The sequence below is a fragment of the Dromaius novaehollandiae genome, chromosome 1 (genome assembly GCF_036370855.1).
Source record: "Dromaius novaehollandiae isolate bDroNov1 chromosome 1, bDroNov1.hap1, whole genome shotgun sequence".
In the NCBI taxonomy this organism is placed as follows: domain Eukaryota; kingdom Metazoa; phylum Chordata; class Aves; order Casuariiformes; family Dromaiidae; genus Dromaius; species Dromaius novaehollandiae.
The window spans coordinates 209,505,569-209,526,594 of NC_088098.1; the positions used below are offsets into that span (position 1 = coordinate 209,505,569).

Consider the following 21,026-nt stretch of genomic DNA (forward strand, 5'->3'; position numbering starts at 1 on the left):
CCTGGGAGCGAGACAGCTCTTGTGGGTCTGTGCTTCATCTTGCTCCCAGCAATACGGTGTTATAACAGATCAGGACAGGGGAGGCTGCTGGGACAGGCTGGGTGGAGAAAAAGACAGAAGAAGAAATGAAAAAAAGACAGACTGGAATAGCAAGGTAACAAGGAGGTCCAATATCACGACAAATGTGTTATATGTGAATAAAGATCACACCTGCTGGCTATTCTGCACTTGTGCGTCATTCACCTTGGCTGTGGGTAACACCATTGCATGCTCCAAAAGGACACCTGGCTGGGCTGGTCTTTCTGGACTGCGAAAAAGATGAGCAAAGGACTCGCCAGTTTTGAATATATACGGCAGCTAAGAACTGATCATAACCTTGTCAGGCACATTCACATATAGGGCACTTGCTTACAAGTTGCACTGCAGCTGGTCACTGTGATCCTGGGCTCTGACCTGAGTGTTTCCTGGGACAATTTGGCTCTCCTGGAAAGTTCAGGTCCCTTCCTACCTGAATACTTCTCATTCTATGCTTCTATATGTCTTGATACATAGGGGAAATCCCAGGTAAGGACAATTTTGGTTGCAGGTTCATTCAGAATCCATACATCTTGGTCCTGGTGAGCTGTAATGCCAAAGGATTGCCCAGACCACACTGGGTGTGCTTCACTGCTAGCAGTCGGGTATCATGTCCCCAAAGGTTATACAAGGGCCTCCTTGTTGGCCAGTGTGGAGAGAACCAAAGAAGCCCAGCTCTCAGCTTAGAGGGGGTTGCCTTTCAAATGCAGGCTGTACGACTCTGTTAGTTTGTGTGAATGAAGGCTCAGCTCCACAAATGAAGGAACATGGATGAGCAGCAGCAGGTGGAGGAACCCCAGTACCCCAATCAGAGCAAACAGAGCATCCTGACCTGGCTGCTCCCAGGGCTGTCACAGGAGATCAATTGGCCCATGGTCCAGGTGTGAAACCCACCAGAGGAGACAAGAGGAGAGGCTTTCTCCATCACCTTACAGCCTGAGGAGATTACTGCCTCTGGGGAGTGGGACTTGTTATGGGATGCTGGGAAAGACTATCTTGGCATTGTACAAGACTTGTTATGGGATGTTTAGGGGAGAAGCCAAGGTTGGGGAAAGAGAGAGGTCAAGGTGGTTTGGGGAGGAACACGTGTGGGAAAATAGATAGAAAAGGAAGGCTGACTGGGTGTAAACAAGTTCTGGTCAATGCACTTGTCTGGCCATGTCCTGTACCTGATCAGCACAGTCCATCCTTCCTTCTTAGTAAGTATTTCCCTGGGTGCAGGGCTCTCTCTTGGGTGTGCATGTGTGTGTATGGAGGTCTAAGTGCCAGCAACTGTAGTCAGACCATGGTTCACAGAGCCCTGTGTGTCTGGGTGCCAGCAACTGGAGAGACCAGAAAATACGCATATTGTGGGGGTGTGTACGTCAGCGTGCGATTGCTGGCAAACATGAAGCCAGATGAGGCAGTGAATAGATAGGAGGTTTTGGAGCCAGATATCAGAATGATCACAAGCCTGGACAATCTGTTGGAGAGACCAGAGTGGTCTGAGAGTTGCCTACATGAGGGAACAGGTCCAAGACAGTTGCTAGAGAGACTGCAGGGCCTGTGATGGGCCACTGGTGAGATCGTAGGTCCGGACTAGCTACCAGAAAGACCCATTTATATGTGCATCTGCGGGTGAGAGAACTAGTAAGCCAGGGGGACTCAGAGGCAGCTACCAGACAGACCATGTATCTAAGGCAGTTACACACACACTGTGTCTGTATGTCTGCAAGTTCAGGGGCCGATATATCCAGGTAGCAGCAACTGAGGAGACCAGGGATCCAGGTGTCAGCTGTTGGAAGGACTGAGTAAGGCCAGTTACTAGGGAATCCACATCATATATATGTATATATATGTATATGTATATATATATATGTATTTTCCACTGATATATATATGTATTTTCCACTGATGGGTGTTCAACCTGGTCAGCCAGAGAGAGGAACAAGATAAGGCCATTTGTGCTGTTTGTGTTTGTGTGAGTGCTGTGTTTTCTGTGTTGATGTGTGTGGCTGGCCACATATATTTGTATATTTATTGTGTGTATGTGTGTTTACTGGGAATACGTGCTCAGCCTCAGTTTTGGCTGGACCCGGGGACAGGGAGCTGTAGCATCCTTGGCTTTATGGAGCTACTGGACTCAGCAACTGCTAACACTTTAAACAAAGATCTGCCCAAAACAGACAAAAAGGGATGTTTTAGCCCAGTGGAGCTGCTCTTTCACATAATAGTGTGAGTCTAAGTTTTATCATGCAGCGTTTATTCCCATATAGATCAATGCCATGTCTCTGAAATATGAATATTCATTTTCACGGAAGGTCTGGCCTGGTATATTGTTTACCTTTACTCCACCTTCTTAACTAAAAAAGTTGTTTGCTTTTGTTGACCGCGGTGTACTAGACCACCTGCAATAGTGAGGGGCAATGCACACTCAGCACGAAGCACCTTGCTTGTCTAGCCAGACTGACATTGTCTGCAGGCTGTTCCTGAAGGGCAGTTCTCTGGATGCATTATAATAATATGTACCATATTGACATCTTCATACTCCCTACAAAAGTATCACAGAACTGGGGAGCCGTGTGGCATCTGAGGATCTTGGCACTGGCCTGCTTCACCATCCCACTGCAAGCATCTGCACTTCCTTCCACCTCCTTTGTTCTCATTTGTGGCACACCACAAACTGGGAGCTTGGAGAGAGCCAGATAAAGGAAACAAAAGGGAGGAGAGAGTACAGGCGTAATGCAGCATGACCAGTCCCATCTAAGAGACAACCAGTGCTCCTTTCTTTGCCCACGTCTGACTCTACTGAAAGCTTCAAGGTTACTGCGATCACCTGGGATATGACTATCTTCCCTCTATCCCTAAGACAGGAAGATATCCTTGTATCTTCCTTCCCTCCCCTAAGCATTTTTCCCCTTATCTGTAAAATGCCCTCACCACCCCTCTAGGATTAGGGGAAGAGAAAGGATCTTCAGCCATTTCAGCTGAAACTGTTTCTCTTTATGTCAAACAATGAAGTAACCATAGCCAGCTGGAGAATATGTGGTGGGGTCTCTCCCTGCTGCTCAGCATGCCCACGTGGGTGCAGAGGGCTATGCATGCTCCAGTCACTGGTACAGTAATAATGAAGTGCTCTAAGCAGTTTTCTCTTAGAAGAAAACAGGTTGCAGCTCCACCAACCTCTATTGTGAGAAAAAGCTGCTTAGGCACCTGAGTCCACAAGAGGATTCACACGTAACGACCCTAAATACAGAAAGCTGGATGCCAGGAGAGTAGGAATAAGTGCTGTTCCTCTCACAGAGAGAGCTGCTGAATGCTCAGCTTTCTCTTCCCCATTCACTGTGTTGACCCCCAGGAATCATATTCTTAAATACCTAACTATTCCCAGGAGACCCATATGGCTGCTGGGATCCTGTAGCATATAGGTCTAGGGCACAGCTGCTGTATGATGAAGCCCAACCTGCTGGGCAGCCTTGTAACTCAGTATTCCAGTCAATGAATCTGACGGAAAGATTCTCCTCCCCTCCCTTTTCAGGAAATGGTGTAGGTTGAACCAACAAGTACTGAGCCCAGCCCATATTTGATCGGTTGCTGATGGATTACAACATGAAGAGCTTTATTCCTGCTGGAGAAGGAGATAATGGATAAGCACATCACTCACTGCACTCATGGCAGGAGCTCAGCATTGGAAATTGTCTAAGAATCTGTGCAGAAAAACGTGACTATAATCTAATGTGGGACTAGGTGGTTGCCTAATTGTAATACAGTTATCGATAGAGCAAGCTAACTGCTACTGAAGATTATTCTACACCTTTCCTAGAAAAAAGGTGACTAGGTCAGGCTTAGCTGAGCTGAGATTCAGTCAGATTTCTGATCTAAACTCTATCGCTTTCCTTAGTTGAGTCAGGCTCAGCTTTATACCAGTGAAAGTCAGCAGTGACTCTAGCTTGATGCAGGAGTGGAATTACTGTTCCTTAAAATAGCTGTCATAACGTGTGTTATTTCACCCCTTGCTGTAAAACCAGGGCAATTTTTGGTTAAAAGTATTCATTTCACATTCAGATTTATGTCCCTGATGTTCTCTGACACTGTAAAAGCCAAGGTATTTATGACAGATGATGGTGTGCCTCTGTCCTTCGTAAATAAGAAAATACAAATGCAATGATGTGCTGCAGGAAAAAGAGAGTTAACATTTGCTGGAGTATGTTTCCTGTGTTAACTTTCTCAGGTTCATCATTACCACAGCTTACAGCTACAGCAAGACATCACTTGAAGAAAGAGATAGTACAAATGCCAATTGCACCAAAGTTTAATAACTAGTTTCCCCTGAAGGGAAAGATAACAAGCAGATTAAAATGGACTGCTGTGGAGGTAGCTGGACTGACTCTATGTAACCCGCTCCTGTGCTCTGTAATTCATTTCTTTTGAGACTGAGAGATTGTCATTATTGAGGTTCACAAGGGCATGTAAAATATAAATCACATCTACGGTAGCAAAGTGATAATTTCTTTTGATGAATAGAAGGTACCTACATGTGGGTGAGAAAAGTACCATGTTTTCTTGTGATTTTTTACAATTTGAACAATTATGGCAGCTATTATTGCAGAAGTGCTGCAGGAAGGAAATTCAATGCTATACTGGCTGTCTGCGTTAGAGTTTGTCTTGATCACTGTATCACAGAGAGAGCTTTCTCCTCCTCTAGCACTACGAGAACAGGTGAAGACTAATGATATTGCTCTTGCCCATTTTCTGGGCAAAGTAACCTTTCCTTTTAAAAAACACTAATCACTTGCATAATGTGTAGTAGTATGCAAAGCGGTCCATCTTATAACTGCATTCAGTGAACTAAAATCTTGCCGTAACAGTGATATAAAACATGCACTTTAAATCAAACTATTTGAACTGAACCTCCTATATCATTGATTTTAGGAGCAGAATGGATCATTACAAACATCTAACCTGAATAATGACATGGCAGCTGAGATTGCCAGCTATTGTATTACACACATATCCCTCGAGATGTCTGCTTAACCTTCCTTTCCCCATTCCCCTAAAACAAGGTAGATCTGCAGCACTGTAAGTTTTATATATGTATAGGTAAAAAGCAGGTGCAAGGTTGCTGTAAACCTGTATTTCTTCCCTACCCATCTGCTCCTGGCCACCACTGGAGACATGATATGGGTTAGAGGGACCTGTGGTGTGACCCTCCGAGGCTGCTCCTATATCCCTTTGGGTGCTTGGGAGCTGCCGTAGCAGGAACCCCAATCTCCTTACCAAAATAGATGTAATAGCCCAGCTTCAGTGTCTCAGTGTACGGTTTGCGTTTCAGCCCCAGACACAAGGATATTAAAGGAGAGATACTGGGGAGCTGTGTTTCTCAGCAACACCCCAACCTTCCCACTTACACTCTGTTTTCTATGGATATATTTATGTGGTATTTTGCAGTAGATGAGAACTCGCTCTACCCACATACTGAGCCCACTTTGAGTGAGTCAGCTCCATCAGACAAGCTAAGTAGCTCTGGCGAACATGATACTAAGCCTAAGAGGTTAAGAGGGGAGGGTTATCAGCTCAGGTTTACTGCTAGCTGAGCGCAACTACGTGAGGGCTACATGAGAAGAGAGGGAGTTTGTGTCCTCCTGCAAAGAAATTTGTAGACATCCCCAAAGGGAAGCAGAATTAAAACAAAGTCTTCTCTGCTACAGTTTCTAAAAAATTCTGTGCTTGGGTTTCCCACCCCTCCAGTACTGATCTACTGTCTATCTTGTACTTGTGGTAGGAGGCTGTGGGTGCCGATAAAGCTTGTGACCGATGTCTCTTCTGGTCCACCCTGAAATGAAACTGCCGGGGACCAGTTTTCTTTCTCTGATATTCTACCTCGTAAAACGCTGCTGGGTTCTGTGATGTGGTGGCTCCCAGCACAACAGCAGCCAGTGCCGAAGCAATTTCGCTACTCATCCGAGAAGGGCGAGAGCGGGGTTTCCCCGCTGGCCGGCACGGTCCCACGCTGCAGAGCCGGCTGGCGGGAGGTGCGTTGGGCATGCTCGTCAGAGCTCTCCTCAGCACGGGAGAAAAAGTCTGACGAGCAGCTGCCACCCAGGAGGCTTTGCAAAAAAAGTAATTAATTTCCCTGGGGGCTTCGAAGGTGGGGAAATAACTTTCCCACCCCCAGCACTCACATCTCTGTCCCACTGTGAACACAGACCTGCTTTGTAGGGTCACTTTATATCCCAGATGTTTCATTCCAAAGGACAACATAAAGGATATAGATATTTATCCTGAGTGTGGAATGACTGTCACACCTACCAGCTTCTCCAAGACTTCACCTCACTGCTGGATATCAAAGAATATATTATGAAATGCAAAAACTTATGGGGTAAGGTAGTATTTGGGAGCATTAGGGGCTGTTCCGCTACATACCATCACCTCAACCCTGTTCTGGAAGCAGCACAGAATATTCCTAGGCCAGCAGCAATTCCCAGGGGCTGGACTTTTAAAAACTGTACTAGGTTATCCCTGGGAAAAGCAGTAGTCCAGTGATGTTCATGCTTTTTCTCAGGGACCTTAACCATGTTTGTCCTTCCGGCCAGGGACAGTTATGGAGAGGACTTCACCTCATCTACTGCATTTAGGCAGGTGCTTGGAAGGATACGGTGCGGGACACAGTAAGACTCTAAGCTGACCTGATGCAGAAGGACTGTGGGTTTACGTTACTGTGGGAGGAGGTACATTGCTAATGGCAGCCTCTCGACCTGCCTTTGTCTAACAGTTTTGATATGGCTCCAAGCCGTAGTTCATTCAGTTCCAGAAAAATATGACTTTTAGCCTGGGTCATCATTTTTTGCAAACATACCTCTAAAAAGCAGTGAGTATTGCTGTGCCCATATCAAGAGAGAAAATTAATCGCAGTCAGTGACTTATGCAGTGACTTCTCCATTTTTACACTCCTTTATTATTAGCTGCAATGCTATTGCATTACAATCTCCATGCTAGCTGTGCTTAAGTCACTTGTTTCTGTGTGCCTACATTTTCCAAATACCAAATGGGGATAATACTTCCTTTGCCTCATGCTTTGTCTGTGTTGTCTCCCACTGGAGACAGTTCAGGGAAAGGAATGACTCTTATTTCATGTATTAAACAAGTCTGGAAAAACCAGTGTTGCCTTACAAGAATTTCTAATGATCCTTTTTGAATGATTTCACTTGAAATGTTCCAAATTCTTGAAGCAAATAGTTTTGAACTGCTAAAAAAAAGTTCTTGTTTCCTGTCAACATTTCAAAACAAGAGAACAACTTGCTTTTTCTTGTGCCATTTTTTGGTTTCAAAAACCTGAGATGACATTTAAGAGAAAATGAAAATGTTCTGTTTCAAAAACAGAATAAAAATAAGAGGCTTTTATTTTGACATCTCCTGTGAGTGAAAATCAAATTTCTTCTTGTTAGAATATTTTCCCACAAAATCACTTTTTGACGTAATGTTGACTTTTGGGGGAATGAAAGAACTGGCAAGATAATGAGTATATTGTTTCCACAGGGACTGAAAATGTCCGTTCTGTTGAGTTAGTGGATGGGGTGCTGCTGGCGTGCAAATCAGGGTGTGTAGTTTTTGTTTTCTGATACATTTTTGAACAGATTGCTCCATACGTGCTTTTCAATTTAACACCTCACTCATAATCAATGAGATAACAAACATTTTGTTGTTAGAGTCTGGGATAAGCCAGAGTCTGGCATTTCCTAAAGCTCCCCGCTCCAGCCTGCCACTGAAGCAGAATGGGTTATTTTAGCATCCTGCAGAGGAGTTTATTGCAGCTGATGTTGCTGAACAGCCCAGAGACACTTGTCTCGATCAAGCAGAATTAGTGGTATTTCATGGGGCTCTGAAGCTGATGTCTAGGAGAGTTTCCCCTGCATCTGTTTGGAAATGTTAGAGCGGCTGCAGGTGACAGTGTCTCCACTCCCTGCATGTATTACACTTAACTCGGACTGCTTTTGGCAGAGTGTGCTCGTGTGCACACACACATGCACGCCTAGACACACACACCAGAAGGCTTTTGTCTCCTTAGTGCAAGAATTTAGTCCTGTGTGGCAACAAGCAAAGGAGTCACTACTGAATCAAGAAGATCAGCACGCGGCTGCCCAGGTGTCTCTTGTTATTGCCACTTCACTGAATTGCAAAAGAAGCAACCGCTCTTTCCTGTTGCTCACATTGCTTTGGCACTTTAGAGTCCTAGTCAGATGATAAGAATAATTATGTCAGGTGCTGCACAGACCAAAACAATTGGACAGTCCCTTCCTTGGAGAGCTTATAATTTATACGTGGGACAAGAGACAAGAGATGAATACAGATGGGATGAGTACCAGGAAACAATGCAGTGGGGCAGTACTGGGCAGCGCACTGAGAGAAGGTTTCAGTCTACCATCATCCTAGATTTCTGCAGGCATCATGCCTAAGATAAGAACTGTGGACGTGTAGGGTGACCAGTTCCCAACCAGGAGGAGCATGGACAGACTTGTTTGGATGCTGAACAGATGTAAGACAGAGATTGATACCACAAACGTGTTGGTGGGGTGAGTGAATTCCATAGCAACGAATATGGGATGATTTGGGGATGAAAGTGAAGGGCCTTGAAAATAAAGACCGGCAGTTCAAGTCTGATGTGACAAAGAGCAAACAAATGGTAGAAGGGTATAAACAGAGGGGAATACCGGGTCAGAACACTCGGCTAGTGTAACACATTTGCAGCAGCATTTTGAACTGCATGTCCACTTTCATTAAGGCTGGAGAAAAAGGTGCTTTTGCAATAGCACCACTTTGACACCCTGGAAAATCACCCTAGCTGAACAAGAACAGTCTAACAGGACTGAATCTTAAAGATATTATGTGTAAAGAGAGTGAAAGTCTACATCATATTGTGCATCTCTAGAAAATCATTTGTAAATTGCCTGGACCAAAATCAGTGCCTTTGAAAGTCATCCATACTATCATAATAAACCCTGTCCATTACTGCAGAACACAGAAACTAGATGAGAACTGGGGCCCTGTTGTGCTAGCCGCTATACAAGCAAAAAGTAGCATGGAGATCTTTAATAACAGCTAATGGCAATTCATATTCCTGGTTGCTATTCAGTTATTCTTGCTGTTTATGAGGAGAAGTGTTGGGGTGGGATGGGAAAGAAAAGCTAAATGGAGAGAAGAGGTTCAGAACAAGTGAGAAGAAAGATGGAAGAAAGAAAGGACAGAGGAGCAGGGAGAGCCAGCTGTAGATCCTGTGTGGTTATGGGGATGGAGTGACTGAAAGAATCAGCACAGAAGATATAATTCCTTTTCAGAGCTCAGAAAACACCCTAGTGAGCTCTACTGTGACTGTGGGCTCTTGCTTTCACTGCTTTTGCAGCTGCTCCTTCCAGCTAGAGTGGGCTGACTCCTCCCTTGTTATTCCCTTGTGCTGACTGTAGAGCATATCTGAATGGCAAGAGATTTGCAATTAAGAGAAATGCTTCACAGAGCTAAAAAAGCTTTCATTTTTGCTGAATGTATATTTTGTTGAATCTACGTGGTTTTTTTAAGCCATTCAATTAACAATTAATAATTTTCAGGGTAGTCACCTGCTTTTACCGAGCACTGGGGTTTAATCCCTTAATCTGCTAGCTAGCAAACAGGAGGTGAGGAACCAATTTATGATTGCTAGGAAAACTGTTGCCTAGGTGCCCTGATACTTCTGCACTTCTGGAAAGGAATAGCCTGAAAAAAGAGGAGTGTTTGTGAGCAAATGCTTTGCTTTGTACCCGGAAGATCTGCTCAGATACGCCTCTGCCCTGTCCATCCTTCCCTCTTCCTGTGCATCAGGCCTGGTAGGTAAGGCTGGGGTGAGCAGCAGATGGGAGCTGACTGTTGCTCCGTTTGGAATATAACTCCTAGCATTTGGCTCACACCTGTCAGCAAACTCCATATACACTTGTTTATCCTCCTCTGTACCATATGTTTCTATATAAAATCAGTTCCAATGATCTATTGCCTTACTTCTATCACTCCTATTATGGTCGTAACTGAGCATTTCACAGTCGCTAATGCATTTACCCTGACAGTGTCCCTGTTGCGTAGGCATTTAGTATCACCCACTTTACAGATGGGTTAGCTGAAGCTTAGATCAACAGCTCCTCAAAAGTCTTCAGGCACCCCTTTCTTGTTTAAATCGATGGGAGGGAAACACATCTCCAGGAGATGTGAGTTTTGGAAAGCAAACTACATGCTGCGTTTCACACAAGAAACTCCGCAGTGGAGGGAGGAATCCCTCTTCTAAGTCCTACACAGATGCTTAAAGAGGTGAACCACCCTTGATTGCCTGACACAGAGCTGTTCAGTGCCTTTGAGAGACCTGAAAGACCTGCAGTTGCCTCTCTCTAGGTCTTTTTCGCCCTTTGCCAACAAACTCCTGCCTCACAGCCCTCCATGTCCTCACCAAAGCCTGGAGGAGATAGTCTACTAGGCAGAACAGTTAGTTAGTTAAAGTCCATCAGCCCAATGCAGTGGTAAGCAACCAGTTCAAAAGTGCTGTGCCCAAACCAGAAGAGCTGATATGGACCAAAAAAAATGTTTCTGCTGAAGTAGAGACCGTTTCTCCCATTATCCTCTATTCTTTGTATGCTTGCTTGCTTCTCAGAAAAGAACTTCTTCTCAGCCCTTCAGATTTAAAGTCTATGTAGGAGAGGAACAGTTTTTTAAAATGTACTGTACTTACCTATCAGTCACCTACTTATTAATTATAACTAAAAGCATGATTAATCTGTCATGGATAAGGCTGCTAAGTAACCCTAATCATGCTAATGCACTTCTGTCACTTATACAAAAGGCAGCATTATTATCAGTTTTTACATCCATGTGTACTAAAGCCCATATATACAGCAGCTGCAAATCACTGGTAAAATTCTGCCACAGATGGGATGAGGCTACATCATGGCTTTCTGCACTGTCCGCACAGTGCCTGCGCAGTGATTTATTTCCTCTGCACCAGTAGGATATAATAACATTATCTTTTGCAGATAGTTTTGCCTTCTAAAATGGATAACAATTACAGTTATGGAAAGAATTTCTGGAGGCTCATAACAACCACAGCTGAAATTTCTCTGTGGGAGGGGTCAGCATGAAGACCAAGGTACTACTTAAGCCCTGCACTGAGTGGGAGTTGAGATGCGTAGGTCTTATACAAGTGTGAATATCTAAGGAAAACAGTATCATTTTGACATTGCAGAGCATAATGCTTTTCCTTCAATGTTCCTTTTCTCTGAATGTTCAAATGATCCAGTTTTTAATAGTCTAGGCATTGGAAAGTTAATTTCCAGGTGCCAAACCTGAAATTTGTAACCACACCTGAAACCCTTGTGTATCCATCCTGTTAAGCAGTCAAAAAGTGGATATGCTAAACTGCAGCCAAGATATGCTGTTTAACTTTTAAAATGTTCTGAAGAAAAGCTATTCACAGAGAAGAGCTTCAAAATCAACACCTCCAGAAGAGTAATTATACCATACAGCAATAGGAACAAAAGATAGATGGGTCATCCTTTGAAGGAACCATCACACTGACGCCTAGATGACCTGCTTAGACTGACGCCCTGCTTTTAGATGGGTAAGGTATGAAGAACACAACTGTTAGGCTCATTGAATATACAAACAGAGGATAAAAAGACCCAACTTTTCTTTCATACCCACTACTATCTTCTATATGTGAGTTTTGGCGTGAACTGCCTGAGATTAAAGAACATCGCTGCAAGACGATGTCTTCAAGATGTAATCTGCATCCCTGCTGTTCTGCATGCCTCAATGACCCAAATAAAGAAACCATTTTCCTTTCCATCTGAATAAGCTCCTTGCTGCATGCAAGCTAGGTCTCACTCAGTAGGTTTCCGAACATACAAATTTATGAAAGGATCCACAATGTTTTTTGTTGGGAAATAGTTCTGTCCTGAATATGAATTTTTCCAGTGCTCATGACACCCAGCTTTCTAGGGTAGCTAGTCAACTGAATGACTTGATAAGAAGAGCACAATGAGTTGAAAAGGATTTGAACAAGCCAATCTTCCAGACATACACAAATCTTTCTTAGAGGGAATGGCACCAAATTTTGAAGGAGCTGAATGTTTTTATTTCAAAAAAAAAAAAAAAAAAAAAAACACAACCCCCCCCCCCAAAAAAAACCTACCTTCTTAGGTCTAGATCCTGGGCGGCTGTTGGTCTTGCTTACTTTTGTTTACTGCAATTGAATTATGTCTTTTAAACCAAAGAGTCTGCTGCTGCCTTCCCAGGTCTGCAGACAGGATAAAGGTGCAACATAAAGGGACTGGACAAGAAACTGTTCTTTTTTATCATTACTGTTCACAACTATCTGGGCAGCAACTTAGAAAAATCTAGGGAATTTCAACATAATTTTAAAGTGTTGTTTGTATGGTTTTGCAGTCTTTTTAGCTAACTTTCTTCTTTATTGCCCTTTAGTCTTCACAGTTTTGTGTACACAGTAAATTGTTGTAGCTGGTCACATATATTATAGAGGCATACAGAAAATTTTAAGATCACCATTAAATCTTGGGATGCAGTTCTATGCCTTAGCATAGCAATTTCCTTCTCTTTTTGCAGAACTGCACTCCCCTACTCTTTCTTATTAATAAACATGACATCCCTCTGTTTGCTTTCCTCTCCATCTGCACAGCTGTAGCCTTTTATTCCAGCAAGAGAGAGTCACAATTTTGTTTGTCACACTGATATACGAATTTTTACTTCTTTATTTATGGATAACACGCTAGAATTTTCCTTACGGAAGAGAAATTAAAACAGCACTGACATTTGGAATGTAAAGGAATTACTCCAACTGATTATAGTTGTGTTAAAATGAGTCATGCACTTTTGGTCCAAACTCCTTGACATACACTTCCATATATATTAATCACTATGACATCACCGAAAGACTATTTTTACCTTGGTAATAAAAGCTGAATGCATTTGTCAACTTTTCAAATGACATTTAATCCAGTGAACATTCAGACAGGTTAGGAAAGTTATAACACACTTGCTCTCAAACAGCAGCAGAGCTCAATTCTACATGTTTGAAAATACTGTGCATGTCATGGCATGTAAAATATTTGCAGTTTTTATATGTAGGTGAAAAGTACACTGTAAAAACACAAAATAAATCAGGTTTACCAAGAAGAATTAAACTCACCTGTCAACAAAGGCATGGTGCAGTACAAAGATAGGATCGTTTGCAGAGCCTTGTACTTCGGACATGGAGCCATTCATGTAGATGTGAAGTGCATTGTGCATCCCGCTCTGAGATGTGTTTGATATTGCAGTGTGTGGATCAGCAAAGCCTGCATGTTGAAAGGGAAATCATATGCTGATACAACAACACGTATAATTCTTTCTCCAGTAAAACTCAAGATCAGAGTACCTACTTTCTCTTCATTTATGTTCAGCTTTTAAAACAAGAGCTCAGGAAAACATGTAAAGGAGTGCTAATACATTTCAAAGGCATAGCAAAGATGAAATCCGAATAAGCTAAATTAAAACTCCTTCCATGTAGCTAATGCAGCATGTCAGCAAATATACTGCTTAATTGCTTTATATTTTTAAATTTCTTTGTCCATTGTGTCTAACTGTTAAAAGGCAACCTAATCTCTGGAGACATTTCTGCATATACATGTATTGCTGTCGAGTAAATTTACTCACTTTTTTCATTTTTGATCTCTATACTTATAGGTTCTTAAGATAAAACAGGCTATTGTATCTCATCATATACTGAAACAACGACCATCTTTAATAGTGTTTAATATCGCTTGTCTCTACAGAACACGTTCCTTCACTGATAGAAGGCACCGAGGTATAAACTTTAGTCTTGACAAAAGGATTTGGTAAATAGTCGATTGAATGATCCTTTCAGCAGGAAAGTCTATGGATTAACATTATTTTCAAGATCACTTCGAATGCAGGCTTTGAGAGAAGGCCACACAGACCAACCCCAAAATGGGAAATGCAGGAAGATGAGTCTCTCCATCAGCTTCCATCTTGGTAGCCTGCTCACACCTCAGCTCTGAAGTGGGTTGCCCTTCTCAGCCTCCTGACAGCAAAGCTTCCTCCCTACTTGCAAGGACTCCAAATGAAAGTCAACTCAGCCTTGTCTGAGGCTTCTCTGGGAATCTCTGGGAGAATAAAAGCAGAAATGTATATTGTCCTCCCAATCTATTTTTGAAACTGATGTTAGTTCTACCGTTTAACCAAGACTCTCTGATATGTCTCTTTGATTTGGTTCCTGAAGCAGTCTGTTTCTCAGAATTTCTGTAAGCTGTAGGATGGGGAAGCATAGTGGATAGACATTAAAACATCTTTACAAATTATAATTAGATAAAAAGGGCTACTAACACTGTGCTGGTCCTCTGTGCTTTCCCAGAATGGTTGCAGTTTGTCAAGATTGTAAGGCAAGGAAAGGAGAAATTTTAGCTCTTCTCTTTGAGAAATGTCTCACACACTTTGAACACCTGCTTTATTTACTTGTTTGGACCAAGAAGTAGTATTTTAATGTGGGCCAGCAGTATGTTTTTTACGCAAAACTCACAACAGTCCATCTGTTTCATGCTGTGACTCATGACAGAGGGCAGTTTCTGACTTTGCAAGCTGGATTCTTCTGGAGGAAGCCTGACATGTGCCAGCCATCAGTGGGTGTTCAGTTCACAGAACAGAACTAGAGCTGGTCCAAAATTACCTCTTCTCCCCAAAAAGAAACAGGTATGCTGAGGAAGTCAGGTTCACCGTTCAAATTGTTCTGCTGTTCAGGTTTTCTTCTCCTGGGCCACGTTAAGTATTAATTGAAACCCGACCAGAGATATCTTATGAGTGGAGTCATATCTTATCAACTTGAAAATATGAGTTTTAGATCCCATTGTGAGCTGGGTGAAATCATTTAATCTCTTTGTGCTGTTAAATTACATCATCAGGCTGTTCCTTGTCTACTAACCTCTGCAAAGGGGGGAAAAACTTCTGCCATAAAATGATGCTAATTATAAAGGGGATCATACCATAGCTGTGGCACCTAGGAAGCAATATATCATAACAACCACCCATATTTACAACTGTAATATTATAATAAAGATTTCTGAGACATTCAAGGGAAGCCAGAGAAGAAAACAGAGCATCAGGAGAGTTGGAGGAAATAGCGTTGGCTTGTGATGAAAAATGCAAGACTTCCAGGGGTGTGAGTCTTGATTTAGGGGAGAAAAAGGAACATGTTGATGCCTACAGATAGCTGCAGGTTTGCATGAGATATGGAGAAGGATTATTGAAGATGCTGCATGGTGACATATATAGCCATAGTTGAAGATCTCACAGTGAAAATCCTGCCCACAGAAACTTTCCTGATGGTGAATGTTATGTTATTTAGCTGCCATTCAGAGGAAACAGCAAAATAAAGTATTTGCAAATGTTTTATAAAGAATGATGTGCATTGACAGTCAGGCAAGAACTCACAGGAACTGCTGGTAGCAATTTTGGTCGTCTTTGCTGATGGCCACAGCTGGTGATCAAGGGAATCAGCTGATATAGAAAGACCCCTAATATGAAATCCTTGTGAATATTAGCTGAAAAATATCTATTTGTATTTCATTATGAAGTAATTATTTCACTTATATTCAGCTGCAGGATCAGTATGGTGAAGGGAGGACAGAACTTTGTATAATCTAGGCAAAAAGCTAGATGTTTTACATCAGATTTGGAATGCTTCTTAACATTTCTTAATGTGTTGTAAACACTTGATCTAATAATTTAGGAGGGATATTCAGAACACTCCTTTTGGCTCTGGACAACTTTTCATGGAACCTGTGCACATGAGCAATCTATCTTAATGATCAAAAGCTCTGTAACAGGAACAGCATTAGCACCCCACCCCCCCCAATTAATTGGGGTGCATTCAATCAGTGTCAAAGGTGAAATCATGTTTAACTGTATGCTAAATATATATGAAGTTTTATTATCTGGTTTCTTCCTATGGAAACTCTATATAAATAGTACAGCTAGCAGGGATAAAACCATAGTGCAATATTACTTTATTTGTTTTACTAGCCTTATTCGGGTTTCATCTGAATTCTTCTCTCTCAGAAAAGAATTTCTCTCTTTCCAGAAGGATTCAGAACAATCATGTATTCAGGGTGACGCACTATGAAATGGGATAAAGACAAAGAGAATATGCGAGAAGAGGTTTTTTCCAGCATGTGGGAAACTTTGCTGAGGCGGCTGTGGTGAATTCCCTTCTCCTGCAAATGTAAGGCTCCAGATCTACAAGCCGCAGTGAGCTGAAATAACAGCTCCTCACCTCTAAAAAGGGGAAGCTCCGCTTCCTTCTCTTGCCTTGCTCCATGCTGTTGCTGTCCTTTGTATTAAATGTTGCTCTTGTCAGGCCTTCTGTGAGGTGATTTAAGTCACTAATCTAGCAGAAAACTACACTGGGGGGAAGGATGCCTTTTTCTTTTTTTTTTTTTTTCAGGCTGCTGTGGTACATTATCTTGTGAAATGATATGATGAGCCCCAGAGCTGGTACCAAAAAAGTGGGAGAGCGACTGACTGGAGGATGGAGGAGATAGCACAGAGCAGCAGGACTGTCCCTGATGGCAGTGAGCTGTTAAATCACGTGGCCAGTACAGGACACTGTATCATTCAGACATCCTTTTAAACCCTCATTTGATTACAGTGTACTAGAAATAGTCATTAGGGCATAGATCTTACATCACTGAGGCACATGAAAGTTTTGCCAATGATTTCAATAAGGGACAAATCACATTTTTAAGACATCATAAACCTGATCCTGCTTGTGCTCATAGCACTATAAATCAATGACAGTGATTCAGAGGAGCTGAGCTAGCTTTGCTGGAGCCAGGCCAAATTAAATCAGATAAGGATCCAGCCCAAAGTTTATTATAGGAGGAGCTAAAGATGCCACCTACAATTAAGGCTGCCTGACACTTTTTTAGGATGATATATAGGTGGTTCTCATTAAACATGCAGTTGGGTCAGGTGTATGTCTTTTAATAGAGAGTATTGAATTATATTAACTGCAGGTTTTATAGTCTAGCAACAGAGACAGGAGAAGTCCATGTACAATCAGTCAAGCACAAAGCTTTATGCATTAAAAGTGAGTACTGTTTTCCTCCGCTTCTCATTTGCCAGTGAATGAAGGGCAGCAAGTGTTGAGCTGATCTCAAAGGGTACACAGAGCTCAGAGAGCGTTATCAGTATTTGGTGCTACAGTAAAGGAGGAACAATTTTAATAAGCCTGCCTCTTCTGATTATTTTAGTGAACTGCTTAATGTCTGTACTTATTATTACAACATTATTACATTAACCGATTTATTATAACCTACTTATAATAGCTTTGCAGGCTTCTTTAGTTGCATAATTGTTTTTCTTATAAAATAAAATTTGGTTGTGTATGACTTTCTAGGCGTGTGGTTTGGACAGCAGTGACTTTCGAGGCTGAATTCTGCTTTGCATGTTGAATGTCTGAGTCCACCTGACTGTCATACTTACTCCCAGTCTCCCTGGAAATTATTTTTCTTTAATAAGGTTTCCACATTTTAGAAAAGTGCAAGTCAGATAGACGCATCTACTTTAAAATAGAAAGGAAGAGAAAAAGATAACATTTTTAAGGCCATATCCTCACAGGTCTTTGAAGTTAGTGATGTTCTTCTGGCTTACATTGGTGGAGTTTTTTTGCCCTTGGCAATCTTATAGGAAACTTTTCAGAGTTAAATCTTACACATTTTCCTCCAGTGATTACTGTAATCTTGCTACAGTGAGGTAGCTGCAAGATCTGCAGAATTTGGTGTACGGGGCTGTAATAAATGAAGGTTCATGATTATCTAATTTAGACCACGTCACCATCCAGTTTTTCTTAAAATGATGCTTGTACACTCTGGTCTGGACTGAACAGTCTTTCTGGTTCTCTGGTAATGGCCTGCTGGGACTTGACAGCATTTTCTCTGTGTGCAGCATAAATCTACCCAGAGGTTGAAAGTTTGAACTGCGTGAGAAATGTTGGCTGTAAGCGAAAACTTTTTTAATTAGAAGTTTTCCGTTGGAAAACTTCATTTTGAGAAACCATTTTTCATGAGCTATATAGATCACAGTGAAAATACTGAGAAAAGTTTTCTAGAGGAAAATCTTTCATTTCAGAAAAAAAGGAAAATGTCCCATTAAAATGAAATTAAATTTTGAAGTGTTTGATGTTTTATTCCATTATTTCATGACAGAACAATAGTATCGATACATGACTGTGACAGACAATGGAATGCTATGACATGGCTTGACTTGATACCATGTGTCATGATTTAATTCATGAATAGTGAAAGTAATATACAATTTTAGAAATAAAAAATAAAATACTCTTTTGTTACTTTGTGCAAAACTTGGAAGGCACTGATTTTCATTGAGGTTGCCATGAATAGACTCATTTCAAATGTGGAATTCTCCCATAAAAAAGGAAATTCTAAGTTTTTCAGCCATCTCTTATTCGTAAGAGGTAGCATTAAAGGTGTCACACCAAAACTGAACTGTGCAAAGAATAAACCCAACTATTTCACCTGCAGTTCTGATCTTACTTGCTGCTTAAGAGCTAGACTGATATTCCATCCTCTTCTTGTGTCCATAAAGTCCAATACTGCGAACAGTGTTTCCCAGTTAGGGCCACTATTCAAGAAATCCTTTTCAAAATAGTTGCCTCCATTTCAAGTGGCAACACGCAACCAGCTTTTAACCTTTCATTGTTCAATTAAAGCAGAAGGCCTGTCCCTGAGGGTGAGAACAGCCTGCATGCTCTGTTCCAGTGTGGTGCTGCTTTACTGGACAGTATTGACCTTTCCTGCTCATGGCTGTTGTGGTTACTCTTGGACAACATCATTTTGTCAGTATAGGAGCATTTTCTTAGCCAAACAAGAGTTCAGCCTGCACCGTTGGCAATTCCGTGTAACAATACTGATATCTACCTCTTAGATAGGTAAAAAAGGTGTTGTCTTCATTCCAATTTACGTGGACACTCAAGCATAATAGAGCATATAATTTTGCACAGAAGTGCACAATAACATGCCTAGGAGTGGAATAGTCTGTTCTCATGTTCTGTTCTATTCTTCTAAGTGACCACAACTGTTTTCCTTTACAGAACCGCATGGGGGGACTAAATCTCACATGAATGTAAATCAGGAGTCATTCGATTGCGGTCATTGGCTCAGTTCTGGTCATCTTTTGCAAATCTAGAGTAACTCCACTAAAGTCAATGGAGTAGCTTTGGATTTACTTTGGATCTAAAAGAGATTAGAATTTGACTTTATATATATTGGCACAAACTTGTGTAAAAAGCGAAAGAAGGAGTGATATGCTTTTTTCTTAGAAAAGGACATAAATGTTAGGAAAGGTAGGAGTGTTGGCAGGTTTGTGAGAATGCCATCACATAGAAGTGGGCACTGGCATAGTAAATGCTAGCTGGAAATTTAGGTTTGGCACCTGTACACAACAAAAAACTAGCCAGACCATTAGTAAGAGAGGAGGTAACAAGATCAATTTTCCTTGGTAGTAGAGCTGGCCAAAGAAGTTCCCACCATCTTTTTTAACTTTAGTCATGTACTCTTGGCTTCATATTGCAGTTCACTCTCTTGTTACTTGAACTAATATAAATTTTTATGGACTTGTGGTGTCAGGTTGATTGTTGAAATAATTCAGGTTAAAAATCAAGTACTCTCAAAGAAAAAAGTTAAAAAGCTGTCTCAGAATGGCACTGTGTCTGGTGGAATAAGCTCCCCCTCTATACTAATATAGATAATTGCCTACTGAACTAGATCTGGCTTGCATTCAAAGAGACTCATCACCAAAAAAACCCTTTATCATGGAACTACATGGGCTTCCACTCTAGTGATCACTGATTGTAACGAAATGTTCTTATGGAGAGAAAGGTAACATCATGATCACCATCCTCTGGAAGCTTATGTCTTGTATTTTCTGAGATGAATCCATCTTGATTCAATCTCCTTCAAAAACATAAACGACCTGTTTAACCACATGATCATCATTGCTAATTGCACACTGTTTTATACCAACAGCAAACATCAAAATTACTGTTTCTAAAAGTTCCATTGTTACAGGGGAATTTGGACCTGGGAAACTGGTGAGAAATTAAGCAATGAGCTTCATATTAGAGTAGAAAATCTCTCAGAATATTCAAAAGACTTGTAGTATACAGCATCCTATGTAATTTCTTCTGCACCCATGAAGGGAGTCACTCCATTTGATGGACAAATTCTGTTTACTGTTCTGAAAGTCTCTGTATTTCATAATTACTGTTCCTTTTCTATTTTAATGTAAGGGAAAAGGGGGAAAAACGGAAAAAACATTGAAGGTGATGTTGTAGCAGGTCAGTAGATTTTGGACAATTTACAGTTCTTGTCCTGATTGTTTCCTCTGTCAGTACTCATTTAGTTCGTCAAGCTAGCTGTATTAAAGTCAATCATGCATCTCACTAGTGTAAGAAAATGATTAATCAACAGAGAACATACAGAAGGGTCCAACCCTGACAATATGTTGAGAAGAATTTGTGTTAATGAAAATAATGACATTTAAGGCTGAGAAGCCTTGTGGTATATTGGAGTGAGAAGAGCCTTCATACTATGAAGCCATTATGAAGACATTTAGTATCTTATTTTTTGTACACTGCAGTAAGGAAGTCATTCAAAACTACTTTTACATATATGTAGAAGGAAAGGAATGGTATAAGTTTTTGATAGGAGTCACCCTTTTATGAAAAGAGATAGTACAAAAATTAGCAAAAGCATAACTGTATTGGGCAATGGCTGGAAACCGATTTCCCTATGGAAGCACAGAAGAGGGGAATGGTAGTTGTGTTGCAAAGGAATAGTCTAGTCTTTTGGAGTTTTCAAGAATCATTTCAGGAA

At 41.4% G+C, this 21,026-nt stretch overlaps 1 protein-coding gene across 2 annotated transcripts in view; it reads right to left on the reverse strand.

Annotated features, from left to right (window-relative positions):
* The window catches only part of TYR (tyrosinase), a 54,314-nt gene that overhangs the window by 18,502 nt on the left and 14,786 nt on the right, over positions 1-21,026 (reverse strand). For both annotated transcript variants that reach the window (XM_026109125.2, XM_064505153.1), the window contains exon 3: positions 13,268-13,415. In XM_026109125.2, coding sequence (XP_025964910.2) covers positions 13,268-13,415 — 148 coding nt within the window. The remainder of the gene's footprint in view (positions 1-13,267; positions 13,416-21,026) is intronic.